The 24,719-nt window shown below is 40.6% G+C and overlaps 1 protein-coding gene across 1 annotated transcript in view; it reads right to left on the bottom strand.

Moving 5' to 3' along the window:
• vegfc (vascular endothelial growth factor c) overlaps positions 1–24,719 on the bottom strand; it is a 127,824-nt gene that overhangs the window by 21,949 nt on the left and 81,156 nt on the right. Inside the window, exon 4 of the mRNA XM_061733135.1 lies at positions 14,465–14,604. Coding sequence (XP_061589119.1) covers positions 14,465–14,604 — 140 coding nt within the window. The remainder of the gene's footprint in view (positions 1–14,464; positions 14,605–24,719) is intronic.

The raw sequence follows: 24,719 nt of genomic DNA, 5'->3' as shown, positions 1-24,719 counted from the left end.
GGGAGAACGGGGAGAACGTGCATGCAGCGTCATGTGACGTCACATCCACAGCCCAGCGCGGGAAATTCGGGACCGAATTGCAGCACATTTTGCAGCACACAGCCTGTTCAAGGCAAAGGAGAGATACACTAGAGGGCTCATTCTTTTGGGTTTGGAACGCTTCATCTGACATTATTACTAGAAAACTTAAAATGTATACGGATTTTTTTCATAAATCTTGCCACAATCCGGCCTCAAGCTCCTTTAAGCGGCCGTTAATAAAGTGACAGCAGCAAGTTCATGACCCGCTGACAATGTAAAATATAATTTCTGTTGCAGGGACGCTGTCCCATATTGTAGGTCATTTTAGTTTAGTTTAGTTTATTGGTCCTTTTGCCACATTTCAGGCTTCAAACATAAAGATATAAAACTGTAATTTTTTGTGAAGAATCAACAACAAGTGGGACACAATCATGAAGTGGAACGAAATTTATTGGATATTTCAAACTTTTTTAACAAATAAAAAACTGAAAAATTGGGCGTGCAAAATTATTCAGCCCCCTTAAGTTAATACTTACGTGGTTAATACGCCCACTTTTTCAGTTTTTTTATTTGTTAAAAAAGTTTGAAATATCCAATAAATTTCGTTCCACTTCATGATTGTGTCCCACTTGTTGTTGATTCTTCACAAAAAATTACAGTTTTATATCTTTATGTTTGAAGCCTGAAATGTGGCAAAAGGTCACAAAGTTCAAGGGGGGCAAATACTTTCGCAAGGCACTGTATACATACACACACACACACACACAATTTTATACAATTTTGTATATATGTATATATGTATACATACACTCACACATACAGGTACATACACACACTTACATAAACATGTCCAGAGGTACCTGCCTATGTGTATTATACCTTTGTTTTATATGTATTAATCATTTTGTATTCATAGCAGAGGTGTAGAATCCAGGTGCCATAAAGTAAAAATCCTGCCATGTTTCTGGATCAGCCTGTACATTAAGAACAGGGGTTTTCACTAACAACCTACCAACTACCTGCAGAGGAGCTGGTTTAGTGACCGGTTGGAACAACTGCTGGACTGGAATTTTACTTTATGGCACCTGGATTATACGCCTCTGATTTATAGGTGCTTTTGAATTGTGATAATGTGGAAGTGTTTTATTGTTGATTTTAAACATAAATTGCGCTCTCTTAAGGTCCACTAAATCTCTGAATTTAAGCACATTGGTTCTCGATAATCTGCTTTGTTTCATCATCTTTTCTAACATCAATACAAGCTGTGAGGGGGTTACAGACTGAAGGGCGTGTTTGTCTTGAATTGTGGGACTTCTCTGGCTTTGTCCTACGCTCATTTTAATTTCACCTTTCAAGAAACTCAAAGAAATGTCAGACTTGACTCTGAATTTTACATCTATCTTTTGTATACTTGCTTACTTGCAGAAAAGACATTGCCAGTCTACTAGTCAGGTTTCAGTCAGATTCATTGCTCAGACGATTGTTATCCCTTCAGTTGTTTTCCTTCTGCTTGTATATTGATGGAATATGTAGTCTAATTATACTGGCAATTTTAAATGATAAAAGATGTCAACATAGAGTCTCTTTCTACAAAATAATACTTCTATTAGTCCTGCTAACACATAAATTATTTTATGCTACCCCCAAGTGTGAAACATTCCCCAAGTGCGGGCTAAATGGAGGGGAAATATTTAGTAGTAGCACAGACACTATTTCTCCAGTAAATGAGGTATAATCTCACATGAAATATTATTTTCTTACATAATCTTTCAAATTCCAGTCTTTTCATCTTACCTACAGGTGCTGACTGGGACAGACACTAAGCACTTCCTTAAAAAAAAAAAAAAAAATGGGATCCCTGAGATATTTAGGAGTTCATGTGATATGGCAGTTTGCCCAGTCTCAACCTCCAGCCTATGCTAAGCCAACTGGAAGACTGCAGACAAATAAACACATTGATCCAAGGGGCAATTCTTGGGTTGACCTTAGGGGAACAAGTACTCAAGGACAACCTTGGAATTCACAGGTGTATATTATAGGGAGTTTTCAGACCTGTGGCCCGTTTGTTTTGTTCTGATTCAGGGGCTAAATCGAAACAGTTGTTTCGTTTTTCGTTTGTGGCGTTTGTGTTCACAAGGAAACCGTCTGTAGCGGTTCAAAGTTGTTAACAAATGTCATGAACCAACTGTTCTCTCATTGGTCAGAAATGAATGTGGAAGGAGTTTCCTCTTTTGTACCCCGGGAAAAACAACAATGGTTATAACCCCTTTCACAGAGAGGGTGCAAGTGCGCAGACCACCGCCAGCTTTCCCATTCATTGTGTATGTGCTACCGCGGCGCAAGAGCGGACCGCTCTGCCGCCGAGCACGCGCCTGCCACTGCGTTTGCACCGCGCCTGCCTGCCCAAATTGAAAATTTTTTAATTTCACCGTGCCGTGGCGGTGGGCGCAGTGCTCTATGTGAAAGCAGCGGCCCTCGAGGACCTGGTTTCCCAACCCCTGCTTTATAGTAAACCTTATCCAGAGGCGATGTTGATAGCTCTAGGTTTGGTGACATCTAAGAAAGACCATCACACAATTGATTTTGATCACATCAATCAATACTTTAGATCTTATTTGGCAGAAATTATCACTGTGTGGTCAAACAAAGGTCAACAAAAGGTCAAAAACAAAAAAGACCATCCAGACTGTTACCAGCAATAAACTCAAAGGCCAGGCTCTGTGATGGTACGGCCATGTATCAGTGCCCTCGGCAAAGGAATTTGATCTCTCATGGCTGCATAGGTCATTCAGTGCGTTTACATGGGAAGTTTAATTCCTCTTTAATTCAGAATTAAAATTAAATCTGATTTAAAAACACCTATAAACACCTAATTCCAAATGAAAATGGCCATTCCGAATTAAACTTAATTCCGAAGTAAGTGGCTGGTTTATTCTGATTTTAAATCTGAATAGAATAATTCCGTGATCATGTATTCACTCATTCCTCTTTAAATTAATTCTGGTCTTTCTTTCTGCTCGTTCCCTCGCCCGTCTGTCTCCATGACGCTTATATTCCACGCTGGGCTGGTTTTCCAAACAAAGTTTCAAGATGGCAGCACACAGTAAACGCTGGTCAAGAGCAGAGACCATTTATTTAATAAATAGCTTGGAGGACCTGGAAATAATTAAAAGAACAGATGGAAACAGGAAACATCAAAATTGTGAGCTTTTCAAAGTTGTAGCGGCTAAGTTAGTTTTTCTTCCGGTAGTTTAACTTCCGGTCCCCCCCCTATCCAATCAGAACCTTCCCAACCCCCAGACCTTAATAAAGCCGATCAAACGTGTTTTCCATGTAAAACTCAATTCAAAATTACTATTTCCATGTAAACTCGAAGGAAAATAGGGTTAGGGTTACATCTTGTAACCGTGGCCAATGAATTGAAGCAGCAAACCCCTTCACAACAACGTGACAGACTCACGTCATCGAGAAAATTATACTGAAAATGTTTACTCATACTTATATTCAAATACATGTGCTGTTATGATAAAAGGGTAGAATGTGTTTTAGATGAGTTTATATTTCATAAGCTGTAAAGAAGCGAATGGCATGCAAATAAACACGCCTACCAAGACATGGATCCTGTCACAGGTTGGAGCAGAACCACCGTTTTTGAAGAAACTTATTTCTTTAGTTACATTATTCCCATTTTGTCTTACCCCTTACCCCTTACCTCTTCAACAATGTTCCTCTTTCACTGCCTCACTTACTTCTAAAGACCACCATTAAAACACATAACCTCTAAGTTAAAGTAGTAAAATACGACTTTAGGAAACTACTGTCAGCAGCAACAACTCAGACCAAAGCAATAACAACGAAAACTGAAAGTGAAACCTAAGATGTAGCCTTTCAAAACGGCTCGTAAATCACTCAGTCCTGAATATAAAGGGCTACTTTGGATTTATGGCATCTCCCTGTTTTGAGAACATTATTATCTTAAGAGGGGTCCTTAATCAGGTAGACTTTATGTTAAAACTATAAACATCATCATAAAGAGACCCATTTAGTTGTCTCTTTCAAGAAATGCATTCTCAAGGACCATTGGACTGTCATGACGTTCTTTTGTAGCATTGGATGGACGAGATGGCTCACATGCTTTTCTGATACTCTGTGGCACTGAGATCATAGAGCTTATTAAAATATAAAAATATAATGTTCTACTCACAACTGTTAACCTCTAAAAAAACCCGCTAAGTACATTGTAATGCCTGCATGGAAATTGAGGCCTTTAGAAGGTAATTTCTTAGTTATTAGCGTTATGTGATTTCAACTGAATTTATACAATCTTAGGTAAATAACTCCAACTCTCTTCACTGGAAATGGTTCTTCTTGGCTGGAGCAGCTGCAGTTGAGTATATCATCATTAACCTCCTACTCAAAACAAAACAATAGACTTGATTTGATGCTGTCACAATATTTTGCTCACACTACTCTTTGTACTTGGTGTAAGAGACAGGTGGGAACATAACTCATTTTTATAGATGCTCTGTTTACGAGTGTTTTTCTGGTGCCTGGCTGCCTTTGCAGGGCGAGTATTTTTTTCCAGGATAAATAACTTTGGCTGTTAAAGGCGGTTGGGCAAACTACACTGAAGTCTGCATGAGTTCGTTTTAAACAACATACTGCAAGCAAAAAAGGTCTTAATCAAATTGCCTTAGTATGCGATGCATGTGGTGCCTTCTACCAATGTCAGTGGAACTTTTGACTTTTCAGATTTGAACCTCTTTCCAATTGCACAAAAACTGCTAGGGCTGCTCTCTTTTCCTTTAATTTTCAAGAAAACCGTGATAGCCACTTAAACTCTATAACGATGTATAAGGTTCATCATCCTCCATGTAACCCTAATTGCTTTATTAATTTTAATAATTTCTCATAAGTCTCACTGTATTTTGAATATAAACAAAAGAAATATATATATTTTTCAATCTTCGTAAGTAAAAACAAACTAAACTATCATGCTGAATAACAGCAGTAATCAGATACCTTGCTTGGATTTCGTCGAAATGCCAAGAAAAATATACTTCTCCTGAAAATGCTGTACACACGAAAACACAGACACACATACACGGTCAATTACATGATCCACCACAAAGTAAATGTCGTCTCTTTCTATCGCAACACGAGGGAAACTGTTGACACGGACTCGGAGTGACTGCAGGCAGTGTGTTTGCAGACAGACAAATTGTTTGAAGTTGTGAAAGAGTCTGGCGATAAAAAGAGACATGGTGTGGTTTCAATTAGAGGTGCAGTGGCACAGACATGCATGGAGAGGGAAAAAAAGAAAGGGAGAGTTGAGGGGAGGTAGTGTTGGGGGTCTTTCACTTTACTTAATGTGAAACATACGTATGCTTATGTATTTGTCCTTACATTCTGGATGATTTGTAGGTGTGCTAATTTCAACAACGCATTTCATTTTCCAGTTCAAACTGATGTATTGCCCTGTGTGCATATCTAAGTGTTGTGAAACCCCACCGCATCAACTTCTGCTAACGCCAGAAAGCTGTGTTACTACAGTTTCTAGGTAGGGAAAACTAACAAACACTGAACAGCTTCATCATCTTTACAAATTTGAACACATTTAGCAAGTAATGCCAACAACACCATTACGTATTGATAGGAAAAAGGCAAAAACAAGATAAAGTTTACAGAGACAAAAATAACATTCAGTAAGATTCTACAATCACCACGGTGGTGACGAAGATCGGGGATAAAAGTGAAAATAGCATTTTTCCATCTCCGTAATATCGCAAAGATTAGGAGAATCCTCTCACAGAGTGATGCAGAAAAACTAGTTCTTGCGTTTGTATCTTCTAGAGTCGATTACTGTAATGTGTTATTAGCAGGATGTCCAAGTAATTTGCTGAATATCCTCCAGCTTATCCAAAACCCAGCAGCACGAGTACTGACAGGAATCAGCAGGAGAGACCACGTCTCTCCAGTGTTAGCGCCGCTCCATTGGCTACCCGTAAAAATCAAAATCCAATTCAACATTTTATTACTTGCGAAAAAAGCCCAAAAACGGCTTAGCTCTTAGACTAGCACCTGATAGTACCTTACGTTCCTAACAGAGCTCTCTGTTCTCGGAGTGCAGGTTTACTCGTAGTTCCTAGAGGATCCAAATGTAGATTTGGAGGGCGTTCTGCTATCAGGAACCGTTACTATGGAAACAACTTCAATCTGGGTTTAGGGGGCTGATACCACCTCCACCCTTAAAAGTGTTTAGTAAATCTCTAGTTAGTGTTAGTAAACCTCTAGGTAGTGTAAAATCTAGTGTGTTAGAGTCAGTTGTCATAGCTGCAGCTATAGAACAAGACTATAATAGTTAGTCTCGTGGTTGATATGCTGCTATAGGCCTCTGCTGCAGGGGGGCACCAACATGATCCACTGGGCGGTGCCCATCACCCTTCTTCTCTTCTCCTCTTCCATTTTTTGTTTATTATAAGTATCTCATCACCATCATTGTTGTCTATTGTTCTAGTAGTTTGTTGTGCTGGTCTGCCCCCCACCCTTTTTCTCTTCTTTGCATGTTTGCAGACCAGAGCTTCAGGAGCTGCATGCTGACCTGCAGTCCCCCCCCTCTGATCATCCCACTGCTGCTTCCACCTGTCGTAGATGTCTGCTATATGCTTGCTGACATCCTGCCCCCCCCCCCCCCCCCCCCCGGCCACCCCAGTGTCTGCTGTCTACATCTGCTTATATAGTTATCTCTGCAGTGCACTAGCTAGCCATTGTGGCTCTGTCTCTCCTTTCTCTGTTCTTCATTCTCTCTGTCTGTTCTCTCTTTTCCTGCTCTGCCCAGTCTGGCCTCCGGCAGATATAGATATATATATATATATATATATATATATATATATATATATATATATATATATATATATATATATATATATATATATATATATATATATATATATATACATATACATATAGATAGATATGTACAAAAATTTGGGAATGCGTAATGACAGTTGTGTTACTACGCGCCTTTGCGTACTTTGCGACCAATCATCACGTCTAACCTTACACATGTACTATCAGATATGTCCAAAAAGCAACAGACATTATGCAGCTTCTTTGGTGTTCCGCCACCTACAAAGAAACCCCTACTGGAGCAAGAGCCAAGGAAAATACCTTTTCTCTGAGAAGTGGCTCCAAGATGTGCAGTGGCTTGAAGGGGACTTTTTCTTGCCACTGTTTGGCTTAAGGTTTTTCTCTCACTAGGGGGGGTTTTACCTGCCATTGTTTATGTTATGCTTATGTAATAATTGCTCAGGGGTCATATTCTGGCTCTCTGGAAAGATTTTAGAGACAACTTCTGTTGTAATAGACGCTATATGAATAAAATTGAGTTGTATCAGACTTTACTGTAGGAAATGTGGTGCAACCTGTGTGTCAGGAGGACTTTGAAAATGATGAACCTGTTGATGGAAACCAGCAGTTAAACAAAAAAACCAACTGGAGAGACAATTAACCAAAATGAGGAAAATGAAGATGTGCATAATTCAGATACAAACTCAAATGACCCAGACCTGATCACACGCAGGTCTGAACGATTGAGATGTCCCCCTAAGCGCTTTCATTGTGACCAGTGAGGGAAACCATTGCCGCTGAGGGTTTCTTTTGTCGAGCATTTCTTCGACAGCTTTAATAAAGCACTTGAAGTTTTTGGTGAATATGACAGTTTCCCAGTAGTTCAGGAAGTCCAGCATGAGGGGACTCATGCAGATTCAGGAGGGGAGGATGTAACCCATATGGAGAATCAGGTTACCAGTTCGATCCATGTAGTCTAATAACCTATGAGGAGGCTCATGGTTACGTGACATATCTTCCTACCACAAGGGGTAACTGCAGCAACATGAGACAAAAACAAAACAAAACAGAGAAACGCAAAGGATGAGCAGCAGCAAAACAAGACCGACAGAGAGAAGTATGAGGGAACGAGGGACACAGCCGCGGAAATAAGTTGGCTGTGATATATAAAGACGGAGTGTAGCGAATGAGAGACAGGGTGGATATCACCACCCTGTGAACCGAGGAGGATTTCAATTGATAAAAGTGGTCGTGTCGATAGTCTGCACTTCACACATCAGACTATTTGGATGGCGAGCCCAGTGATTCCGGGGTTGTCGGATATGAGGTGTGGCCAGCCGTACGATCAGCCCAAAGGACTTTGGACCCAACTGACCTCAACCTCTACCGGCCCATCTCCAACCTCCCCTTCATCTCCAAAACACTTGAAAGGGTGGTTGCCGCACAACTACAGTCCCACCTTGACACAAACAATCCAGTTTCCGTCCTAAACACAGCACTGAAACAGCCCTGGTCAAAATCACTAATGACCTCCTCCGTGCAGCAGACTCCGGACGACTCACCATCCTCATCCTCAGCGCAGCATTGGACACCATCTCCCCCCCCACTTCGCCTGGACCGCCTGAATGGCACTGGTGTCGCACTCTGCTGGTTCACATCATACCTCACTGACAGCCAACAGTTTGTACAAATAAGGGACCACAAGTCCGGGTGTTCAGGTGTTTCACTGGGTGTCCCCCAGGGGTCAGTCTTGGGACCACTCATCTTCATTATCTACTGTCGAGACGCATTGTCATGCAAGTTCCAGTTTCCTGAAACCCCTGCAGGGGAACGACGCCTTGCAGGTTGCCCCAGCCTCATACCCCCGCTTGACCCATTGTCACACAAGTTCCGGCGTCTTGCATCCCTGCTGAGACAGGCACCGTGGAAGTGGCTTTGACTTCCAGCCCCTGCAGAGACGAGGACTTGATCCACGGAGATGCCATATCATGGACTTCATGACTCCTCAGGGGGTAGTTCCAAACAGAACGATCACACCTGACTGTAAATTACTTTTTGTCTCTCACTTGGCTTGTTTATTCCTACCTTTTGTTGATTGAACTTCTTGTATAAAAACCCTGTTGTAAAATCACTCTGGGTCAGCACACCAACCAAGACACACGTCTGTGTAGGTCTGCTCACCGCCGGCTACTGAATAAAACTCACTACTCACAAGCGGACTTCTGAACTGGTTTTGATAAATTCCTCAACACTACCTCCTCCCCCTTTGCACAATCCTTCGTCATCATGGGATCCATTTTCATTGATATGCCGATTACACACAGGTCTACATCTCCTCCAAACCCACCATTATATTATTATAAATCAACGTCCCATTCATCAGATAAGATACACTAACTACCCAGGTAATAGTAGTAGTAGGAATAGTGGACACTGGTGATAATCGTATGTACTTGCATGTGCACAGAACTGAATCCATTTTGAATTGAGCTAAATTAAGATGGACTGATAGTATCTATTTTAAATTTGTTTATCTTTTTTTTTTATTTCATTTCACTTTGTGCCGCCTAGTTCTGTTTATTGCACGGTACAGTGTAAGTGTCAAAATATTTCTGGTTGTGGCATTAAAGTGCTAACTGTTCTTAGATTCCAACACCTGCTTCTTTATGAGTATTTATTTGGTGTGACCCCTATAGAACCTAGAGTGATGCGAGTGTCTTTCCCTAAAAGTAGGATAGAGGTGCTGCAAACCCATCATTTTGTATGGACTAAAAACGTCCCCATTAGGGAGATTTTTAGTTCATTTAAATACAGTGCGACAAAATTGCTGTCTTTGTATATTTTTTTGATCATATTTAAAGGCTATTGAATCTCCTTTTAATGTAATGCTCAACTACTTTTTATCATTACGTTATACTCAGTACTGGAGTTGAGGGGGGGATGAGGGGAGATGGCATCCCCCCCTGAAATAAAAACGGTCCAAATCATCCCCCCTGTAAAACTGCCATCCCTCCTTTCCATCCCTTATGTCATTTCATCAATCAATGTGGTTTTACTGCTATTTCAACATTTAGACCACCAGAAAGACAGAAGACACCAGAAAAATAATTTTTCAATTGTTTGTTACAATTTTCACCTGTTTCAAGTACGTTTTCACTTGAAATAAGTAAAAAAATCTGCCAGTGGGAAAAGATTTATCTTCTTATTACAAGCAAAAAAATCTTGTTCATAGTCATATTGATAAGTTCAGAAAAGTGTTTTTTATTGTTGTGTTTTGATGTATTTGATGTAAGCCCAGTGGATATTTAAAGCTTACAGAAGGCTGCATTTAACTGCTGCTATGTCATTCCTGCAGTGTTTCTGCAGGTGTTTTGGTCACTGCTATTATTTGTAATATATTATATTATTTGTAATCAGCACAAATGATCTGTCCCCATGTGATAAAATCCACCATCCTCCCTGATTTATTTTTACAACTCGAGTACTGGTTATACTCATTACTGTTATCCACCCTTTAGTGATAATCCACCTCCAGCATCTGCTGGTACTAATGCAAGTCCATCTATGAAAAAAAGGAAATTCAACCCATCAGAAGCCCACAGCTCAATAGTTATGCATACAAACATGCCAATGTGTTCCACTGCACCGGCTAAAACAAATAGGAAAAGGTTTTTTCTGAATCTTGGATTATTATTCGGCAACTCTACCTTTAACATAATGATGATGGATGTGCTCCGACTGTTGAAGCCCAGAATAAGGTATGTTACATTATATTAATTTCTAACTAAATTCAGTTAGAGGCAAAATAGTGTGGTCGGTTTGAGTTCAACTGGGAAAGTATGCTCTGGAGAAAGCTGCTGAAATGAAGCGAAGTTGCTAACAGTTTCTGAGGGTGGGGGTCTCCCCTCAAAACAACATTACACAAGTCCCTTGGAACATCTGAATCCCATAACCTGGACCAGTTCCAAAGCTGAAGGGTACGCTTGTCTAAGCCAATAATTTCCAGCCAGGGGGACTTTAATACATACAGGGGTACGTCTGATATTACCATGAAGTATTTTTAACACTGGATCAAATAAACTAACTAAGAAAACACTCACACACAGCTTTGAATTCATGACAAAAAATATACATCCACATTATGTTTCATGATCTTGGCTACTTTAATCCAGCATTTGGAAAACAATTAAACACTAGTTTCAATTTGTTTTCAGAGGACACGAGCCAAAAAATGCATCCCAAACCACTTCCACATGGGATCCTGATTGTTAGTCATAAATCTCAGCGGCAGGTACACACACAGGACTATGGACTCATGTCAGGAAGTGGGAAGTTAATCGAGAGATCATGTGAAACGTGTTTGTCTAAGTTATACCCCCTGTGAACGCAGACTTCTCAGGAAGCCACTACCTTAACAATAGACCTAAAATACTCTGTGCTCTTGCATGCGACTGGCCAATATGAACACCTATGCTGGAAAAAGGATAAGGCTGTTCCTGGCCTAAATATAGTCCCCCGTGTCTCTGAGGACCAGTGTTGTGCATGAACGCGTTCAAATGAACGCGTTCATGGAACACGTTCATTTCTGTGAGAACGTTGAACACGAACGCAACATATTTGCAAATAAAGAACTTGAACTTGTTCATTCTGCAGATCAGGAACTGGAATTTGAACTGTTCAGATTATGTGAGTTTCAGCTTCACTGTTTAGGTCCAATTATTACGGAATAATCCTTCTTATTTCACCAGCGGGCGGCTCATTTAAAATACTCGACGAGACGACGACTTCACACTACATTACCCACAATGCAGTGCTCACACTAGCATAGCAACGGGCACCAGCTCCATGGCAACAGTGGCCTGAGCCCGGTGCATCTTTTCATGACCAGTGGAGAGAGAGACGTTGCAGACGCAGCGTCAGCGAGACGTCACATGATGATCCGCTTATCATTATCTACGGTAATTTTACACAGTGTCTCCCAAAGAGTCCGACAGTAAAAATCTAACCTTTCTGTGCAAATTATGTCCACCTGCGCTGAGAAAACAAATGTGAACGTCTGCTTAGTCAACTTCACATTGTAAACGTCATGTGGAGTTAAAGCATCCGTCCAGTGTGAGAAAATATCTGCAAGTTCTTGACAATCAAAAAAGTCACCAGGAAAGACCAAGAAGACCCAACAGCCCCAACGTCTGTTAATGACAGTCATTTTTATCAGGGTGCTGAAGCAGGGAAACATCTTAAACATGCAGGACAGGAGGTCCTGAGGACCAGGGTTGAAGACCACTGGTGTACAGTAGGGGTGTAACGATACACTAATCTCACGATACGGTACGATACACGATATTGAGGTCACGATAACGATACGATATTATAGCAGTATTTTTTTTAACAACCTTGAATGAGGAACATATGACTGGAAAAAATTGTCTTTTATTTGAAAGACACAAAATACAAAACAATGCTGTGTATTTGCCTTATTGTTACAGTTTGTAATGCTTTATAACTGTTTAAGTTTTAAAGAGAAAGCCAGGCCAAACATTTTCCACAAACTGAACTAAAAGTACATGTCAGGTTTGCATTATGATCTTCAGTTTCATACAAGTACAAATATTTTGCGACAAACTGAATAGTTTCTCTCATGTATGATTTGACTTTTTTCTTTTCCAGAAATTTAACAACTAAAAGTAAATAAATAAAGGTAAATAAATACATACAATTTTATATCATAAAAAAGATTGATTCATGCTCACCTTATACAGTAAGTTTAAGAGGAGATTTATTTTTGTTAAGAAGGTTATTTTGGTAATTCAGGGTTCATTATTTTATAAATATATTCTTTATATTCTGATGTAAATCAGGGACTATAATGACACTAGTCAGTTTATCTGTAGTGATTAGTCTGTTTTAGATTGGGCGGAGTGATACGCCACAGTACGGCACTAGGTGCTGTGTTGATGTTCTAAAATCCTACACTGTTGAGGGACATTAAAGGGGACCTATTATGAAAAACACGTTTTTTCTTGTTTTAACATATATAAAGTGGTCTCCCCTCACCCTGCCAGCACAGGGGAGACAAAATACCATGAAATTCTGCAAGGTCTTTGACCCCCGCCGGACAGAGTCCCCCAGTGTCACGTGACCTTTTTTTGAGCCATTCTGAATCTGCGCCTATGGTGACGTCACCATAGGCGCTCATTTCCATAGGTTCAGCCTCCGCTGCTGAAACCACGCCCACAACCAGCTCTCTGGCTCTGGCTGGAGCGGTCCATCCTTCAGCCAGTCGGACGCGGCGCCGCGTCCGACCGCCGACTTCCTGGTTTCCAAAGCGGGGTTTCCGGCTAAATTGTCCAGGTTCCCAGCCGCTTTGGGAGCAGGGATTTCTGGGGTACGTCCCAGGCTGGACCAGCTTCACCCTGTGAGATTTTCAGTGAAATCTGTCGGTTTGATCCCCGGTAACGGGCGATGCGCCCCGGAGCCACGCCGGGTGCTCGGCGTGGCTCCGGGGCAGCGTTCAGCATCCGCCGGGCAGATCCGGCTGAAATAGTGCATAAATGTTATTTATATACAACTCATATTTTATTTTTTTAACAATAAAGTTGCCATTTGTGAAAATTCAGTGTTGTATTTATTTACAGGCTCGGGCTGCTCTGGCGGAGCGAGGTTTATGCTCCTCCCCTGCTACACGTCATTCAGGGAGCCAATCAGCACAGAGCCTCATTATCATACCCCCCCCCCCAATCTAAAGCTAAAAACAAGCTTTAGATTGTTTTTAAGACATTCAAGGCCTGTTTAAAATATACATTAAATGCCATAATGTGTCCCCTTTAAAGTACACTGGAACTCAGCAGAAGTTTCCCCGCGTTTATCCTACTCACGACCCCAAAAAGCTTTAATTTAATAAGGTAAGGCTTAACTCTACACCAGCCTTACATCAGTAAAAGTTCAGATCTCCAAACCCTGCAGGAGTCCCTTGATCGGGACCAAAACGGTACTAGTTTCTTCTGAGCGGAGGAAGATTTTGGTCCGCGGGTCCAGGTGTGGTCGGCACAAATACGCTGCGCGTTACTAGTCAACACAATATAAGCTATTAATATTAATAATCCAATATTGCGATACAGTTTGTCACCTCCACGACACGTATCGTGACGTTTTTGTATCGTGAAATTTCGTGGCACGATATATTGTTACACCTAGTATACAGTGAACAGTTTTAGGATAGGGTGACGTTTCATTCGTACTTCTCACCTAAAAATATTGAAATTAACTGAATTTGCGCTAGTTCAAAATGAAAATGGTGAACTATGAACGTGAACTTTTCATTTTTAAACTATGTGAACTGAACTTTGAACTAGTTCATGAGAAGTATGAACTTTCACAACACTGCTGAGAACACAGGGGCCACAAGAAAACTGAACCAAAAACTAAATGACGTGTTTAGAGGCTCCGATTGCAATCAAGAGATGCTAATGGTTAGGAAAGCAGCAGTCATGATAAGGTGTAGGAAAGGGTTAGGAAATCAATGCAAAAGAAATAAATGTCCTTTGAAGTGATGGAAACAGGACGGCATGTGCGCCACGGCGAGAGGCGTTCTTACTCAGGCAGAGCTCTCCTGATGATGCTGTGAACTTGTTTGTAGATGTCCAGTTTGGATAGACAGCTGCATTGGGTGTGGTTGGCCACACTGATGGTCACCGGCTTGGTGCCTTGGGTGATCGGCACCGTGATCTCAAAGAGCTGCAGAGAAAGCAAGATTGCACAGGTAGATGTACGTTAAAAAAATAAAATAAAGGCATCACAGAAGAACGTCAGCTTCAGGTTCATCCAAGAGATTCTCTCCCAGGATAAATTAGGTTAAATATAAAATGAAGGTGTAGTAACTTCATAACGAGAGATGTGTTGTCGATGCATAGCGTGAAGTGGAAATTAAGGGGACAAAGCTACTTACATACTGTAGAATGGACACACGGAGAAAGAATTTAAGGTTGGAGCCAAAAGAACCTACAAAATGATTTCCTCGTCTGAAAAGAGTAGGAGTCTAGAGTTTTGACAGTCACGAGAAGTACATTTATGGCCCTTCGAGCCTCGCTGTTCAGATATTTATACTGCAGCTGAACTATTTCCTCTCTTTAAATAGTTAACTGCTATGTATGTTTCTTTTCTTGGTGTGTTGTCATTTCCATGCCGTTGATTCATCTGTCATTTTTACTGCTGTTACAGTCTAGTAAATTCTTTCAGAATTACCTTAGTTCTGAGGCTCACTCTGTTCTCCTCTCGTCTGCTTCAGCTGTACTTATTGCCCACACCTGTGACTGATCTATCCTGCTATATATCTATATTCTCCAATCCCCCGTCTGTCAGTGCCATGTGGTCTTAGCCATGCTAGTATTCCAGTCTCATGTCTGAAACAGTCACTTCTTTCTGTTAAATCCCTGTCTGACCTGGTTACTAGAGTAAATCACCCCCAGTACTGAGCTCTTTCAATTTGTTTACTTTGTTTGGAATAATACTGGGTGCCCAACATCCTCCTGTAATAAAATACTGAGCTTGGTCTTTATTTTGCCTGTTTGTTGTTGTGAATTTGAGTCTTCTGTTCCATGATTTTCATGTTTTTCCAAAACATTTGGGAAATCGTTACCATATTTAAGTTACATTTCAAATGTAATCAATTGGATTTGCATAATATACCATACATTTTCAAGTAATCCGATCATACAGAATTAGTCTCAACTACATAATGTGCATTTGGTTAGATAAAGTTTATTTGTCAGAGACACAATTTGTTTTCCTTTTACTGAATGGAAATATAAATTGCATCTTGTGCTTATTAGCACTGTGAGCAAGTATCTGTTACTCAAAGCAGTCTTGCTTTCTGAAAAAAGACTGAGTGGAACATCCTGCCAGGTTATTTTACAAGTAATGAAAAGTAGTTAGACCAAGTGAAGAGTTTACATCATACTAACCCATTCCAAATAAATTAAGTTGAAACAATAGAGCTGCTTAATGAAAAAAGGTAATGGCGTGTAAATACATGCTTCTATGCTTTTAAAAAAAGTGTTTTAACAAGTTTTTTTTAATTTGAAATTATATCAAACCTACAAAGGAATGTCTTCCTGGGGGATTTGGGGACAGTGTCCAATCTTGTTTAACATGATGCAGCTGTTTGAAGTTTAGTCTGGAGCTCAACGACTCACATATTAACTTACATTTGTAATTCACTAAAACCAAAAAATAAATCCCACACTTTGATATTCTTTTAACAAGTTCCATTTGAATTCAGGGAACCTTTAGCCTGACTCGCTGGACACTCTTTTCTAAATTCTATGTATTCACAAACAAAACAGTGAGATCGACAAGTAAGCAAATAAATACAAAGCCTCAACAATAAGGATTTCTAGAATTATTAACCAAAAAAGAGCAAGTAAACAAAGAAAAATAAAGAGATGGTGTGGGTTTTAACACTTTACAAGTGACCGTATTTGGTAGCTTCAGTAGAACTACAGTCTATGGTTATTGCAAAAAAAGTTACAATGTTAATCTTCTGACTGCGCATCAAAAGATTCTAGGTCCGGCTCCTGGCTGGCTCGCCAAATTTATGTAGCACATATAATTAGGCTACAATCAAGTGTGGGCTAGTGCCAGGCTCAAACTCAAGGAGCTGATTGAAGGACAATGAAACACTGAGACCAAGGTTTGAACTTGACTGTAGTATATAGTTAAAATGATGAAACATTACAAAAAAGGACACAACATATAACATAGAAAAAAAAACAAAGACAAAGGCCTTTCAAACAGTGACTAGATTAGTCATTTCAAATACTAGTATTTAGAGTTGTCAAATGAGTTGTGCACTTTTACTCGAGTTCTCAACCACAGTCAAAGTCAGTCAAGCCAAGTCAGGAAAGTCCATAGCCGGCTTGAGGCTAATTGAGTTCTGGAACAAGGGCTCAAATCCTTCCTGCAGGTATTCAAGGTTCAGGGTTGGCTCGCCATCCAGTTAGACCAGTTAAAATAAATTCAAACTTTCCAATAAAGCCTGACCAATGCAGAATGAAGCACCAAACACCACAGCAATAATCCTTAATGATTTAGCACCTCAGCTGAGGGAACTAGTCCAGGTGGTTTGCAGATTTCCTTCAGGGTTTGAGAGAAAATGTTTGGTACTGGTGGCAGCAACAGTGCCAGAGCAAATGAGAATATCTGAGCTGAGCAGGTGCTGCTGATTTATTGAGAGTGGAGGATGGGTGCAGTGTGGAGCCTGCATCCATTGGCCCATGGTTCAAAGGATGTTTCCAGTGGGAGTGTCTAGACAAAGGGTAGTGGGTGTGTCCACAGGTATCAAGATTCACTCAACTCTTTTCACCAGGGTTACATCGTCCTTTAATATTCTCCAATAACCCTCAAGAGTAGAATATTTAGCGTGGAAATTTTGAAGTTTCAAGTATTTTATTGACTACTACCCTATAAAGGGTTAAGACTGCGCTGATGAAGATGCTACACAACCCTGTACACAACATAAAATCTTTTGAATGAGGATCGAGACAGATATTTAAGCTGACCATGGCAACTGCTGGGTTGAAAGATTTACTTAAACACAACAGAGTAGTGAGTAATTAAGGCAAGGCAAGTTTATTTCAACAGCACAATTCAACAACAAGGTGATTTAAAGTGTTTTACAAGACATTAAGACATAAATAAAAAGCATGATTTAATATTTTAACAAAAAAGAAAAAAATATGACAGGTTTTTCTCCCTCACTCTTTGCAATATTCATTGATCCATTAGCAGCTGCTTCTGTATAAGGCAAAACAAGAATATTAAAAGGCATACAATGCAAAACTTAAGAACACAAGATAAGTCTTTATACTGACGATGTACTACTCTTCTTCCAGAACTCTCAAACCTCACTGTCACAGAAATTGCACTCATAGATGGATTTTCATCTCTGTCTGACTACTCTATCAACTGGTCCAAATCCACAGTTTTGTGTATTAACTGCAATTTCCAGAATACATCCACTACTAAATCACAATCAGGAAACATCGGACATTTAGGCATAAACATCTCCCCTAGGCTGTCAGAGTTAATAAAAAACTAAACTGTGTTCAGCTCTTAAAAAAATAGATGATCTTACCTGATGGAATTCTCTACCCATTTCACTCATGGGGAGAATTGCCACCATCAAAATAAATGATCTTTTCTCAATGATACCCTTACCCTTCCTCATGGTTTAAGTCACTGCACTCATACATATAAAAATTTCTATGGGAAAACAAACCACTATGTATTAGTTTAAAACATTACAAAAAACATGGACTATGGAGGTTTAGACTTACGCAACTTCCAGTATTGTCAGGATTTGACATTTTCCTGTTTTATTTTGAAAGCCCATGTCACTGCGTTTGAGTTCTGTCTTGGCCTTCCTGTTTCCCATCTGCCCTGATCGTCTGCACCTGTGTCTCGTTAAACTTTGTGTATATCTAGTCCATGGATGTATTATAGAACTGGATGGTAAACCGAAAGTGGCCGCCCATTCATTTCAATGCATTCTGCTCAGCCAGCGCATATGCCGAAAAGTTCCTGACTTCCGGGTTTACTTCCGCGTTAACGGGCCCATAGAGCATGCGCAGTTGAGTCACCTCCCATGATGCTCTGGGGCCTCCCATCATGCCCCGGGGCAATGACGCGAATATTAATATAATATGTAATAATATAATAGATTAATTAATGTATAATATTACATGTATAGTATTACATATATTATTAATGTATTAATATAATATAATTACATGATATATATTAATATAAACATCCGTGGAATGCACGGACACGGCTGTGACGTCAGCCGTGACGTCACGCCCAGAAAGAGACTTTTCTTTGACTTTTCTGGCCGTTATAAAACATTTTTGACGGATATAAAGTCCATGACTTAAAAATATAGAATACAAAGATTAGTAATTGCCTGTGATTACAGCTGGAGGTTCCTGTGAACAGTTTTAGAGGCTTCTCTTTTACTATTGCGGTCTATGGGAAAAAAGCTTTCTGGGCCCCATGGGATTTTTTGTTGCAGTACCGCGGCTGGCCACTGGGAAAATCGGCGTGCCTTCTGAGCGCGAGATTTGGGGGCTGATCTAGTCTTGTCTTTCCCCTGCTCCGTGCTGGTCCATATTTCCTCCCTCCATGTTCTAGTCGTCAGGTTTTCAAAGTTTTCTGATTTATGTTCATGTTCTGTTTTTTGATCCTGCTCAGCAGCGTTTTTGGTTTTGTTTCTGAGCAATAAATCTCAGTTTTCCGTTTGGAACCTGTTCTTAAATTGCTTGCCTCATGAAATAAAGGTTTAATAAAAAAAAATGATGCCATCCTTTTCTTTAATACAAATAATGTCACCAAAATGCTCATCTGGCCAAAGCCCCAGAGCTAGAAGGTTTAGAAGAATTGAAGTAGTAAGTTTCTTTCGTTTTTCTGCATAAAGACACAGAACCCACATTAAATCCCTAAAATTCTCTGAAACTGACCTCAAAGAACTCTAATGGGAGATGCGGAAATATTGCCCGAACAACATATTAGTGTATGATCAGACTAGGTGGCTGGAAAGTACTGGGCACTTTGAATGTTCTGAAATGAATCCATTGACGCAAAGACATAATCTAGTTTAGAGAAGGTTTAATGTAGTAAAATGATTAATTAAAGAGCATATGCCAAATGTCAACCATGCTTGTATTGGTCGCCCACTGACGGAGGACTCTCAGTCGCCAGACGCTGGTTCCTAGTCTCCATTCCACTGGTTGTATCCATGTTAAAGTTTATTTGTATTGCAATTTTAAAGCACTTTGAATTGCAACAAGGCAATGGAAGTGGATCTTCTGGATTTTCTCAGTACAGTAATCCCTCGCTATAACGCAGTTCACCTTTCACATCTCGCTGCTTCACGGATTTGCATTGTGGGTTGTGTTCTGCATTCTGATTGGCTAAACAGTCTCCCCGCTTCTTCACTTCCTGTGTCAATAACGTTGGTCGCTTAGCAACCATGCTGAGAACGGCCAATGAGCTTCAGCAGCAGCTCAAGAGCGGGAGCCTTTGATGAATCGTTCATTACAGTTCTCAGATATAATGATGGTGGCATGTCGTGGTAGAAGAAGAAAAAAGAGCGACAACAACGACCCATAACTATGTTCTAATCTCGAAAAAACCCACCTGCACCGCGGGCTTTAGAAGAAAAAGACGCTACAGAGCGAGTCAGGATGCAGCAGCATCAGAAGAGCAGTGAAATACACACCAGTCACAATCTGTCCTACTGTACTTAATGTATTTTTTTCATAATCATTTTTCATTTTCTCCTGTTTAAATCCAATCACTCGGGTCGCGTTATGGCGGGGCTGATCTCCGCAATTTGAAGCTTTGTATAATAATTGTAAAAAGAAAAAAGGTTGCTACTTCACGGATTTCACCCATCACAGGTTCTTTTTGGAACGTAACAAAAAGCAGGGATTACTGTAAACAAGTTGACAAATCCATTGCAGGCCCTTGTAGAGTGAACCTCAGATGCTACTAACACAGGAGGATGTGTTAACCTGTCACAGTGGCAAATGAGATACAACTGTTATTGGTTGTTTTTGTTGATGATTTCAGAAAAGAAGGATTTCCTTCCTCACTTGTAAATTTTTAATGTGAAGTCTCTCTTTATAGATGTCAAAGTGAACCTGGATTCCAATCTTTTTCCACCTATTTTAGGGTTTTCTACCCTCCGTTTTTTTCACTTCTTGCTAGTGGGGAATTTCTCCACGGATATTTATTGTTAACAGATACAACCCTCACCTTAGTGGAAGCAATGGAATCAATGATGGAGATGGTGCTTTCAAAGACAACAGAAAAATGGGTTAAATAATGTAGTTAAAATATCATAAAAAGCAATGTTGAAAACATTAGTAGGCTGAAATAAATGCAACTCTCAGCAATAGCAATCCATCATTAAATGTCTGCCCAGGAATCAACCATTTCAAATTTTAAGTTCCGTTTACACACCTCCATTTCTCCTTTAGATTTTGTTGCACTGGAACAGAATGTAGTTGGGTGATAAAACCTCACAGTGAGGAGAGAGATAACGCGATCCTAAAAACAAAATAACCCTTAAACCAAAAAAACACAACCCAGAAAACATAATGAAACGTGTAGAATAAAAAAAGGTTAGGAAATAAATTGTCCTTAAAGACCTTTCTGATGAATCCACAACAGGATAACTAACTCCATCCATCCATCCATCCATCCATCCATCCATCCATCCATCCATCCATCCATCCATCCATCCATCCATCCATCCATCCATCCATCCATCCATCCATCCATCCATCCATCCATCCATCCATCCATCCATCCATCTTCTATAGCCGCTTTATCCTTCACGCGGTCATGGGGGTCTGCTGGAGCCTATCCCAGCTCATTACAGGCGAGAGGTAGTTGTACAGGAAAGAAAAATGTAGGAATCATGAGGCATGGTCCACAAAATACAGTCCAGGGATGAGCAGAAGTATAATGAGATGGAAGTGAAAGGAGACATCTCCAGCGTCCGTCTTCATAAGTGTCTTATGAGAGGTGGAGATGGATGTGCAGCATAAAACCACATTGTCTTACCAGGGATTTTGAATGCATTTCAGAGCCTTCTTAGGATCCTCAAAACGATACTTTTTCCATCTGGTATTGTAAAAGAGAGCAGAGCAGTGTATCCAATTGCAAACTGAACTTTAGCTGAATGAAGTAGCCATTTGCACTTTAGGAAGGTCTGTCAATGTTCCTGTGAAGCCCTGGAGAAATCTTGATAAAAGCTTGTCTTATGATTCTTCCAACATACATCCCCAATCTCTACCTGCCAAGTTGTCTTCCCCGCTCCTTTTGTTGGAACTTCAAAAAGTGCACTGTGAAAGGCCTTGGAGGGGCTCTGGACTTGGTTGGCATGAGCAACCGCGGTGCACGCTCCAAATCCAGGCCTCCCTGGATGTCAGGCTGGAGGATTTCGGGGAAGTGCTGTCCTCAGAAATTAAATGGATTCTTTGTCCTCAGCATGCTCGGGGAATAGATTAACCCTTCTCTCTAGATCCTCCAGTTCAGTTAGTATGGCATTCCGTTTTTCAACCGCCGACCCTAATGTGGGGTGCGAATGGCAGCGCTGCCTCTCTGCCTCCGCTAGTATGTCCAGTGAGGCCGAGGTGTTAATTATCCTGATTATCAGGTCAGCCAGCTTCCGCTCCAATGCTTCAGTGACTTTTCTCATTTCTGCCAAATCCTTAGGAATATCCACAAACTTATCCTCAACTTTGGTCGTCTGACAGCTGCTACTACTTCTACTACGACTGTCATTTAGCAGACGCTTTAATCCAAAGCCACTCCATCTGAAGGAGCACGTGTATTTGGGCATTTGTGAGGGAAACTTCCACGGCCTCCTTCGCTGGGGAAATGGATGTAGCCTGGCTAGCTTTGAGGCCAACATTCGATCTGGAACTTTGCTGTTGCCAGTGTTGTGCAAGTTCAAAGTTCAGTTCACATAGTTTAAAAATGAACATTCATAGTTCACCATTTTCATTTTGAACTAGGTCAAATTCAGTTCATTTCAATATTTTTAGGTGACGTACGAATGAAACACCACCCTATCCTAAACTGTTCACTGTAAACAATGTATCTATACGTATTGTGTATAGTAACTTTACTCAGTATTGTATTGTAAATTTCCTCAGAGTCTGTAAATCTCCAACAATGTAGTCCATTATCAGTGTTTCTACCTGTTGCAGGTAAATGTTACCTGTTGCAAGGTAAAGGTGCAGCAGTGGGACTGGGGTCGTTTGGGGCTGTTGGGTCTTCTTGGTCTTTCCTGGTGACTTTTTTGATTGTCAAGGACTTGCAGATATTTTCTCACACTGGACGGATGCTTGAACTCCACATGACGTTTCAAATGTGAAGTTGACGAGGCAGACGCTCTGACTTGTTTTCTCAGAGCAGGTGGACATAATTTGCACAGAAAGGTTAGATTTTTACCGTCGGACTCTTTGGGAGACGATGTGTAAAATTCCTGCAGATAATGATAAGGATCATCATCTGACGTCTCGCTGACGCTGCGTCTGCAACGTCTCTCTCTTCACTGGTCATGTAAAGATGCACTGGGCTCAGGCCACCGTTGCCATGGAGCTGGTGCCCGTTGCTATGCTAGTGTGTGCACTGCATTGTGGGTGATGTAGTGTGAAGTCGTCGCCTCGTCCAGTATTTTAAATGTGCGCGCCGCCCGCTGGTGAAATGAGAAGGATTATTCCGTAATAATTGGACCTAAACAGTGAAGCTGAAACTCACATAATCTGAACAGTTCAAATTCCAGTTCCTGATCTGCAGAATGAACAAGTTCAAGTTCTTTATTTGCAAATATGTTGCGTTCAGTTCAACGTTCTCACAGAAATGAACGTGTTCAATGAACGTGTTCGTTTGAACTCGTTCATTCACAACACTGGCTGTTGGTGCACTTGTGCGTCATTTTTCCGAGGGTTAGGCATATCATCAGCTAGGAAAGCCCCCAGGCATCCACTTGTGAGAGACTTGGAGTGAAAAACTTAACAATGATGGCAAATTTGCACAAAATATTACACAAGTGTGTGGCAGCCTTTAACCCAAGCAGTCATCTTACTCAACGTCATCACATGACCAACTGACTTTAATATTAAAAGCTTTTCAGTCAAGGGAAAGAACTAAAACACAGATTGAGCAACTTGAACAGTTAGTACTAAAGAAAAATTCAGTATCCATCGTTTATACACTGAAATAAGTGTTGTCTTGAAATGAAATGTGTATCCTCTGCAGGAAAACTGTTTCAGCAGTAGAAGGTTAAGACCACCAGTCTGTTTCAACACTTGGTCCACAATGCGCTACACAGTGTGGTCAACGTTTTGTAGTGCTGTCCGAATATGTCGCGATAAGTCATTTATTTTCTCCTTTTAGATTGTTGACTTTGACTCAAAGCAACATACTGTATTTTAACAAGGCTGGTTTTGCAAACTCTGTGCCCTTTTATAAAGTTACAGCTTTCCTGTAAGTTCATATTATCCAAAGTGTGCAAAGTATCAAATCGTTCTGCTTGTTTTCTAGGGCACGCTGCTAAATGTGAATTCTTCTTTGATATTTTATGGCAGTTCAACTCGGCCGTGGACCTGAATCTGAAAAAAGAAGATACTTGATCGAGTTCTGCACATGGGCAGCATTTTAGAAAAAGAAAAATCAGTATCAGGCTGTATTTTAGAATTTAAAAAAAATGTTCAGAGCTCTATTCAACGCAGCGTTTTTCTCACTCTGTACATGTAACTTACAAAAAGCTTTCTTTGCTTTTGTTTCAATAACCTGAGCGTGAGTTATGACTTCTGGTTAGCTGAGGCTAATGAGGTCCTGCACCAGTTGGATGGTTGCTGGCTTATTTCTTGGTCTTGCGGGCCATAAGTCCGACTGTCGTTGAGCAAGACACCTATGCGTTTCTCAGTGTGTTTGAGCTAAGATAACATTATCACCCTTATTTCAAAGATAATATAGTTTGTCATGCTTTTAATTGCACTCCGTCAGTAACCACTGGCTCTGGGTTTTTCCTCAAAGGATGTTGGGTGAAGGCTGCAGGCCAACTCCTGCCCTGGGGTGGGAGACAAGTCGCTTGCCAGGGACTAGGCAGGGAGCCTTCCAACGGCTATGTGCCACCTAGGGTCTAAATAATATCTAGAGCATTCTGTACAGCACATTTTTATTGGTCTAATGAATAAATCAAACCATTTACAGTAAATGACTCCAATAAATGAATGAAATAGTTTGCTGGCGAGAAGCGCCTTCTGAAACCACAG

This window comes from Cololabis saira, chromosome 1 (genome assembly GCF_033807715.1).
Source record: "Cololabis saira isolate AMF1-May2022 chromosome 1, fColSai1.1, whole genome shotgun sequence".
NCBI lineage: Eukaryota > Metazoa > Chordata > Actinopteri > Beloniformes > Belonidae > Cololabis > Cololabis saira.
Note: the sequence above shows the minus strand (reverse complement) of the source record. Positions and strands in the feature narration are given on the sequence as shown.